The sequence below is a fragment of the Empidonax traillii genome, unplaced genomic scaffold (assembly GCF_003031625.1).
Source record: "Empidonax traillii isolate 1590-97213 ecotype Southwest subspecies unplaced genomic scaffold, ASM303162v1 scaffold1827:size69398, whole genome shotgun sequence".
NCBI classification, from domain to species: Eukaryota; Metazoa; Chordata; class Aves; order Passeriformes; family Tyrannidae; genus Empidonax; species Empidonax traillii.
The window spans coordinates 60,846-69,398 of NW_020957020.1; the positions used below are offsets into that span (position 1 = coordinate 60,846).

At 71.4% G+C, this 8,553-nt stretch overlaps 2 protein-coding genes across 3 annotated transcripts in view; one reads left to right on the forward strand and one right to left on the reverse strand.

Annotated features, from left to right (window-relative positions):
* The window catches only part of CACNB3 (calcium voltage-gated channel auxiliary subunit beta 3), a 7,829-nt gene extending 7,416 nt beyond the window's left edge, over window positions 1-413 (reverse strand). The window contains exons 1-2 of one of the 2 annotated variants that reach the window (XM_027908758.1): window positions 308-413; window positions 41-126 (exon numbers count right to left, since the gene is read on the reverse strand). In XM_027908758.1, coding sequence (XP_027764559.1) covers window positions 41-126; window positions 308-349 — 128 coding nt within the window. In that variant the 5' untranslated portion in view covers window positions 350-413. Of the gene's footprint in view, window positions 1-33; window positions 127-307 lie in introns of both variants that reach the window. The other variant, XM_027908757.1, reaches the window with a different exon arrangement.
* Window positions 414-2,418: 2,005 nt separating this feature from the next.
* On the forward strand, window positions 2,419-8,509 carry LOC114071073 (adenylate cyclase type 6-like; the record flags this gene model as incomplete). Its single annotated transcript, XM_027908745.1, has 13 exons — window positions 2,419-2,454; window positions 3,349-4,183; window positions 5,418-5,567; window positions 5,652-5,773; window positions 5,885-5,996; window positions 6,073-6,200; window positions 6,429-6,587; window positions 6,674-6,815; window positions 6,929-7,057; window positions 7,552-7,577; window positions 7,680-7,827; window positions 8,249-8,346; window positions 8,422-8,509. Coding segments are annotated over exons 2-13 (2,136 nt in total), but the record flags the coding sequence as incomplete, so codon positions are not given.
* Window positions 8,510-8,553: the final 44 nt, after the last annotated feature.

Consider the following 8,553-nt stretch of genomic DNA (forward strand, 5'->3'; position numbering starts at 1 on the left):
TGCCGGTGCCGGTGTCGGATCCGGCCCGCTCACCTGCCTGCGGAGGATGCTGGAGGTGGTGTCGGACGAGGTGCTGCCGTCCGAGCGCTTGAAGCGGCTCTTGCGCTTCGGGAGCCTCCGGGGGCTCTGCGGGGAGAGCGGCCGGTGAGCACCGGGCGGCACCGGGCGGTTACCGGGCGGCACCGGGCGGTTACCGGGCGGCGTGGCTCCGCCACGGCGCTGCCACCGGCGGCCCCCCTCGCTGCGGGAAGAACCGAACCGGGCCGCACCGGGCCCGCGACGGCCGGGAGGGCTCCGGTCCGCTCACCTGGAAGGAGCCGGGAGCATCAGGCTGCGCCGGGGCGGACATCCCCGGCGGCACCCACCGGAGCCCCCGGGATGCCGGCGGGGCCGCCCCGCACCGGACCGCGGCGCTCCGCCGGGAAGGGCCGCGCCGCCGCCGCCGCCACTGCCGCGCTCCGCATCACACGGGGCCGCCGGGGCGTCCCGGCCGTCCCCGCCCCCGCCTGCCCGCCCCCGCGCCCATCCCCGCGGCGGCCGGTCCGCGCCCCCGCAGCTGGGCAGCCACCGGAGGGCACCGGGAACGGACCCTCCCTGCAACCCGCAGTGCTGCGGGGACCGGCCGGGCGGTGCCGGCAAAGAGGAGCCCCCCCGGGGCCGCCGCAGCCGTGCCCACGCGTGTGCGGGGATGCGGGAGCCCCACCACCTGCATCCCACCGTGTTCTCCCGCTCGGGGTTTTTTGCCCCCCCCCGGGGGTATACACCACCCAGAGGGAGCACCTGCCCCCCCTAGACCTCCGCGTGGGGCAGGCGGAGCCGTGGGGAGAAGCAGCCCACCCACCCCACGCCCCGTGTCCCCGCCATGCCCACGGGGGCGGCCGGTTCCGGTGCTGCAGCATCACCGGACCGGAGCGACGGGCCGGGGGGGCCGCGGGAAAGGGGGTACCGAGAACCCCACGGAGCCCCAGCGTGGGCCCCCCCACCCCCCCGCGCGCCGGGACTTCCGCGTGGGGCCGCAGGGACACGGCCCCGCTGGCGGCTGCTAATTAATGATTAATCAGCGCTCCCCGGGGCCCGGCGCCGGAGCGGGGGGGGCTGCGGGGCCCGGCGCCGCCGCTGCGGGGGAGGGAAGGGGGGGCACGGAGGGGTCCGGGAACGGGGGAATGGGGGTGCCAAGGCCTGACCCACGCCCACTCGTGGGGTATAGGGCTGGGGGGCTGGCGGGGACCACGGTGAGGGGGTGCCCTGTGTGAACTGGGCACAGAGTGCTTGGAAATGGGGGGTGCGTCTGCAAGGGGCATGTGTGTGTAAGGGGGTCTGCGAGTGTGTAAGGGGGTGTGTGTGCAAGGGGGTGTGTGAAGGGGTGTATCGGCACTGTAGGGGTGTGTGTGTGTGTGTACAGGTGTGTGTGCAAGGTGCCTTTGTGTGTGTGTGTGTGTGTGCAAGGAGGGTGTGCATGAATCCCTGAGCGCACGCCAGGTGTGCCCAGGTGTGCGGGCACGGGGAATCCGGGCGTGTTTGTGTGCACACACACACACAGAGGGGTGCACGTGCGAGTGTGCAACGGGACTGCACGCGTGTGCAAGGGGGGGTGTGTGTGCAAAGGGATGTAAATGTGCAAGGAGGTGTAAATGTGCAAGGGGGTGTGAAGGTGCAGGGGTGTGGGGGTGTGTGTACAAGGGGTGTCTGCGTGTGCAAGGGGGGGGGATGCAAAACGCTTGTGCATCTGTGTGTGTGTGTGTGTGCAAGGCGGTGCGTGCTTGTGCACAGGGGTGTGTGTGCACGCCGGGGGCGCGCGTGGGGATGCGTGTTGCACATTGGGGTGCGCTGCGTGCGCGTGCAAGGGGGGGTGCGGAGATGCACGCGGGGCGGGTGTGCAAGGGGGAGACACGGGGGGACAGCGGGGTGGGTGTGCAAGCGGCACACTCAGAGAGGGGGGCTGTGCGGACACGGGGGGGGGGGCGGGGGGTGCGGACACGGGGGGCCCCGGCCGCGCGTGTCCCCTCTTGTCCCCGCCATGTCGCCTCGGCGCGGCGTGTCCGTGTGTGCGTGTCCGTGCCCGTGTGCGTGTGCGCAGCCCCCGGGGGTGCGGGTCCGCCCGCGCCTCCCCGCCGCTCCGGGCCGTACCGGGCCGTTCCCGCCGCCGCCGCTGCGCCTTTAAGGCCGCTGGCCGGGAGCGCCCGGGAGCGGATCCGGGCGGGGGGGGGGGGGGGGGGGGGGGGGGGGGGGGGGGGGGGGGGGGGGGGGGGGGGGGGGGGGGGGGGGCGGGCACCGGCCGGGGCGGGCCGGGGCTGCGCGGCCGCGACCGGGACCGGGGCCGCCACCGCCACCGGGGGCCCGGCCTGGGCGCGGGATGGGGCGGCGGGGACGCGGCGCGGCCGCCGTGTAGGAGCGGGCGGCGGCGGGGCCGTGGCGGGGCGCGGGGCCCCGCGGGCGGCGGCGCCGGAGGCGGAGGTGAGCGGGGCCGACCGGGAGCGGCGGCGGGAGGGAGGGGGGGCCGGATCGGGGCGACGGCGGGGACCGCGATCGGGACCGGGACTAGGATTGGGACTGGGACTGGGATTAGGGCGGGGGAGGGCGACACCGGGCTGGGCCCCGGGGCGGCGGGAGCGGTGCGGCGCCGGGGGGGCTGTGCGGTGCTCGGCGGGGGGGTCCCGGTGCGGCCGGAGCTGTCGGTGCGGCGGGAGCGGCCGGTGCGGCGGCGGGAGGGCGCTGGCGGGTCCTGATGAACGGGCCGGGCTCGGCGGGGCTTCCGTGCCCGGAGCGGGGAGGGAGGGAGCGAGGGAGGGAGGGACGGAGAGAGGCAACCGCCGCCACCGGGGCCGGCCCTTCCCGGTGTCCGTTCCCCACCGCCGCTCGCCCGCTCCTACCGGGGCCGGCTGGGACCGGGCTGCCACGTCCCGGCTGGTTCCCGGTGCCCCGGGGCGGCCGTGCCCGGTGCAGCTCCTTGGCCGCCGTTCAAGACAAACAGGGCCGGGACGCCCGGGTCGGTCCCAGCTTTGTCGCAGGTCGCTGCGCCGGGGAGGGCGGGCTCGGGGCGGCCTCGGCAGGGCCACGCACCGGGACACCGGGAAACCGGGAACCCAGCACCGGGATACTGGCACCGAGCACCGGCCACCCGGCTCTGGGCACCGGGGGTTCTGGCACCGGCAACGCAGCACCGGCCGTTCCCACGGGGGCCATGAAGGTGGTGGGAGAGCTGGGACTTGGGGTCTGCACCCTCCAGGGTGGAGCGGGACGCAGGACGCTCTGCCCCTTGTGAGGCCTCGCAGCCCCGTGAGCTCCGGGGTCCCGCTGGGGGTGTCAGGGCGGGGGCCTGAGCGCTGACCCCCGCCCCGGTGCCCGCAGCATGTCGTGGTTCAGCGGCATCCTGGTGCCCAAGGTGGACGAGCGGAAGACGGCATGGGGGGAGCGCAACGGCAAGAAGGGCCCCCGGCCCCGCGCCGGCCTCTGCGGCCCCCGCTACATGAGCTGCCTGCAGGACCCTGAGATGGAGAGGGGCGCGGGACCCCCCCGGGGAATGCGCTGCACCTGGCAGGAGGACCACTACGGCAAGAAGGGGCCCGCGGGCGACCTGGGACTCAAATCGGTGGACGCGGCCCTGGAGGACGGCGAGGCCAAGGGCCCGAAGGGGGTCGGGGGACACGAGGGGCGGCCGTCGGCCGGCGAGTGCTGGCGGCGGCTGCTCCAGGTTTTCCGCTCCAAGCGCTTCCAGTCGGCCAAACTGGAGCGGCTCTACCAACGCTACTTCTTCCAGATGAACCAGAGCAGCCTGACGGTGCTGATGGGGGTGCTGGTGCTGGTCTGCGGGGTGATGCTGCTCTTCCTCTGCCTGCCCGGCGCCCCGCACGTGCCGGCGGTGGCGGCGCTGGCCGGGGCCACGGCCCTGTTCCTGCTCCTCATGGTGCTGTGCAGCCGCAGCGCCTTCCCCCAGGACTACATGTGGGTGGTGAGCTACGTGGTGCTGGGGCTGCTGGCCGGGGTGCAGGCGCTGGGGACGGTGGCCGTGTCCCCCCGGAGCGCGGCCGAGGGCGTCTGGTGGAGCGTCTTCTTCATCTACATCACGTACACGCTGCTGCCGGTGCGGATGAGGGCGGCCGTGCTGGCCGGGGTCCTGCTCTCCGCCCTGCACCTCGCCATCGCCTGGCACCGCAACGCCGCCGACCCCTTCCTCTGGAAGCAGGTAGGGCAGAGGACACACACACACACACACACACACACACACACACAGGGAGGGGGGCTGCGCCCGGAGGGTCCTGCCCGCCTGGGGGTACCCCCCTCTTGGGACCCGGCAGCTCCCCGAGTCCCTTCCTGCAACACTGGGGTGGTTTTGCACTTGATGGCGGAAAATTCTGGACGTGGGAGGGGCCCCTTGGCTGCAGGTCCCGGGGAAGGTCCCATGCCAGGGGCCTGTGGCGTGACCAGGGGTCTCTCTGCTGCCGCAGCCCCCGTGGGGCAGGAGGGGCCCCTCGTCCTGGCACAGACCCACCATTGTGGGCTGCACCAGGGGAGGGGGGGCACCCACAAAGCCCCTGTTGTGGGGTTGGCGGAAATCCCTGAGGAGGGGACGCAGGGCCAGGGCATCGGGGCGGGGAGGGGGCTGTATCCCAGGGGTGCTGGGATGCTGGCAGTGTCCCCTGTCCTGCCCCTCTGGGGTGCTGGGTGCTGCCAACAGGGTGCTGTGGGCACAGAGGAGTCCCCCACCCCAGGGCTGGGTGTTCCCAGCCCCGGCAGCCCCTTGCTGTGCTCCCCCTCCTTGCACGGGGCCGCTCGTCACCGTCACCCTCGCCCTGCCTGGCCGGGGCCTGGCCCACGTGCCATCCCTGTGGGGCACAGGGTGAGGAACGCGATGACGGGGGGATCCGAGGCCAGCGGGGCTTTGGGGGTCACGGGAGGGGCAGCCCCTCTGGGTGAGGTTCACCCCCGCAGGGTGGGAGCGATGGGGCTTCCAGAGGGATCTGAGGGGGCTGGGGGGGTGCGAGGCCCCCCCCCTCAGTGTGTTGGAGAGCTATAAATAGCTCTGGCTCCGATCCCAGGGGACTGGGACAGGGGGGAAACCGCAGCTCCCACTGCAGCCATCTCTGCTTCCCGACTTCCTCCGCTTCCAGAGGGTGTCCTCATGACCCACCCTGCTCCAGGTCCCCGTGTCCCCCTTGCCCTGGGTTCCTGCATCGTTATATCCCCCCTTGTCTGGTTTCCTCCATCCCCATGGCCCCCTGTTCCCCCTGTCCCCTGTGTCCCCAGGTCCTTGCATCTCCACATCCCCCTGCCTTGGGTCCACATATCCCCTGCTGCCCCACATCCCCTCTTTGCTGCTCTTAACAGCACCCCCCCCATACCAGAGACAGGGTTTTTGGGGTGCAGAGCTGGCTGGGGGGGGTGTGTGTCACACTGAGCCGACCTCCCCCCCCCCCCAGCTCAGCGCCAACGCCCTGATCTTCCTCTGCACCAACGTGGTGGGGGTCTGCACCCACTACCCTGCCGAGGTGTCGCAGCGTCAGGCCTTCCAGGAGACCCGCGGCTACATCCAGGCACGGCTGCACCTCCAGCGGGAGAACCGGCAGCAGGTGGGATGGGGGGTCCCTGTGCCGGGCTGGGGGGGGGTCCCAGAGGTCTCAGCCCCTCCCCTGATGATGCTGCTGCGGGTGCAGGAGCGGCTGCTGCTCTCGGTGCTGCCGCAGCACGTGGCCATGGAGATGAAGGAGGACATCAACACCAAGAAGGAGGACATGATGTTCCACAAGATCTACATCCAGAAGCACGACAACGTCAGGTACCGTGGGGGACGGGGGTGCGGGCGAGGTTTTGGGGGTGTCAGCAGGGGAGGGGGGGGCCCAGGGGGGGTGTGTGGACCCTCCCCAGCCCACACTCTTCCTCCTGGCAGCATCCTCTTCGCGGACATCGAGGGCTTCACCAGCCTGGCCTCGCAGTGCACGGCCCAGGAGCTGGTCATGACGCTCAACGAGCTCTTCGCCCGCTTCGACAAGCTGGCGGCGGTGAGTGGAGGGGCTGGGGGAGGGGGGGGGGTTTGGGGTGTTCCCTGAGCCCCCCTGACCTGCCTGTGCCCCCCAGGAGAACCACTGCCTGCGCATCAAGATCCTGGGGGACTGTTACTACTGCGTGTCGGGGCTGCCCGAGGCGCGGGGGGACCACGCCCACTGCTGCGTGGAGATGGGGGTCGACATGATCGAGGCCATCTCGTGAGTGGGGGCAGAGCTTGGGGGGGTGCTGTGCCTGTCCCCCAGGGCCCATCCCTGGTGCTGGCACGTCCCCGGTGCCACTGCAGTGCCGGGGGTGGGGGGGGGCTGTGCCCATTCCTGGTGCTGGCGCTCCCCCAGTCTGGGCCGTGGGGCCTGGGGGGTGTCACGGTGTGACTGGGGGTGCCCTGGGGGCGCCCAGGGGTGACGTGGCGCCCGTGCCATCCGCAGGCTGGTGCGTGAGGTGACGGGGGTGAACGTGAACATGCGCGTGGGCATCCACAGCGGGCGGGTGCACTGCGGGGTCCTGGGGCTGCGCAAGTGGCAGTTCGATGTCTGGTCCAACGACGTCACCCTCGCCAACCACATGGAAGCGGGAGGCAAAGCTGGGTGAGCCGGGGCGGGGAAGGGGCTGGACTGGGGGGGCAGGGGGTGTGGAGCAGGGCGGGGGGGGGGCTCACATCCTGCCTCCCCAGGCGCATCCACATCACCTGGGCGACGCTGCAGTACCTGAACGGCGACTACGAGGTGGAGCCGGGGCACGGGGGCGAGCGCAACGCCTACCTCAAGGAGCACAACATCGAGACCTTCCTCATCGTGGGCTGCAGCCAGAAGCGCGTGAGTCTGCGTGGGGAAGGTTGCGGGGAGGGGGTCCCAGGGGGGGTGGGAGAGCCGGGGTTTCCCCTCCCCCGCCACCTCCCCGCTCCTCACAGCCCCGTGTCCCCCCGCAGAAGGAGGAGAAGGCCATCCTGGCCAAGCTGCAGCGCGCTCGTGCCAACTCCACCGAGGGGCTGGTGCCGCGCTGGGTGCCCGAGCGCTCCTTCTCCCGCACCAAGGACTCCAAGGCCTTCCGGCAGATGGTGAGTGGCCTCGGGGGGGTGGTATTGGGCACGGGGGGGACCCCACCGCAGCGGTATCGGCTGCTCGCTGCCCTTCCGGGGCTGCCCGTGGCTTCCCCAGCCCTGCCCGTGGATCTTGTGGCTTCCTCCTGCTCCCTGCAGGCCTCGGGGGAGCCTGGGGTGCCACCCCATCCTCAGCAGACCTTGGGGATCCCCCCTGTCCTCATCAGCCCATGGGGACCCCCCCAGTGTCTCCCCCATCCTCAACAGACCTCAGGGATCCCCCCTGTCCTCACCAGCCTTGGGGACCACTGGTGTCAGACGTCACCCCCAGACCCCTCCCTCCTCCCTCTGCAGACCCTTGGGGACCCTCCCCCCACCATCCTGGTGACCCCTGGGACTCCGTCCCCCATCCTGGGTGACCCTGGGGGATGCCCCATGTCCCTGTCATCCGTGGGGGGGCCCCCCCATCCGTGCCAGTGTCCCTGACACCCCCATCTCCTTGTGTCTCCCAGGGCATCGATGACTCCAGCAAGGACAAGTAAGTGTCCCCATGCCAGGGCACCCCGGGGGGGCACGGCTGGGCCCTTCCCTGGGGCAGAGACAGGGGTCTTGGGGGATCCTGACCCCTCTGTGTCCCCAGCCGAGGTGCCCAGGAGGCCCTGAACCCCGAGGACGAGGTGGACGAGTTCCTGAGCCGGGCCATCGACGCCCGCAGCATCGACCAGCTCCGCAAGGACCATGTCAAGAAGTTCCTGCTCACCTTCCAGACGCCTGAGCTGGAGAAGAAGGTGAGAGGCCCTCTGTCCCCTCTGCCCCAGCCCTGAGGGCCACCTCTGTCCTCTGAAGTCCCCTCAGTTCTGGCCCCATCAGCACCTTTGTCCCTCCCATCAGCACCTTTGTCCCTCCCATCTCACCTTCATCCCCTGGCATCTTCTGTGTGCTGGTCCATGGACCCTGCACCTTCTCAACCTCATCCCATCCCATCCCCTGAACCCCTCGGGGACCATCCCATCCCCCAGTTTCCCCCCATCCCATCCCCTGGGGTCCTCCTGTTTCCTCCATCTCATCCTCCAGGTTGCCCCCTGTTTCCTTCCATCCTGTCCACTGGTATCCCCTCAGTCCCCCTCCATCCTTCCCCTGGGGTCCCCCCTGTCCCCCTCCATCCCATCCCATGGGATTCCCCCGTCCCACCTCCCCCTCTCCCCTCAGTACTCCAAGAAGATCGATGACCGTTTCGGTGGCTACGTGGCCTGCACCCTCCTGGTCTTCTGCTTCATCTGCTGCCTCCAGATCCTGGTGTTCCCCCAGTGAGTTCTGCAGCCCCCCAAAAACCCCGGCCCTGGACCCCCCGAGCCCGTCACTCACCCCCCACCTCTCCCCAGCTCCCCGCTGATGCTCGGTGTCTACGTCAGCATCTTCATCCTCCTCGCCGCCATCCTCTTCGTCTGCGCCGTCTACTCCTGCGTCACTGTGAGTGCCGGCCCGAGGGCTGGGGAGGGGCTTTGGGGGGCTCA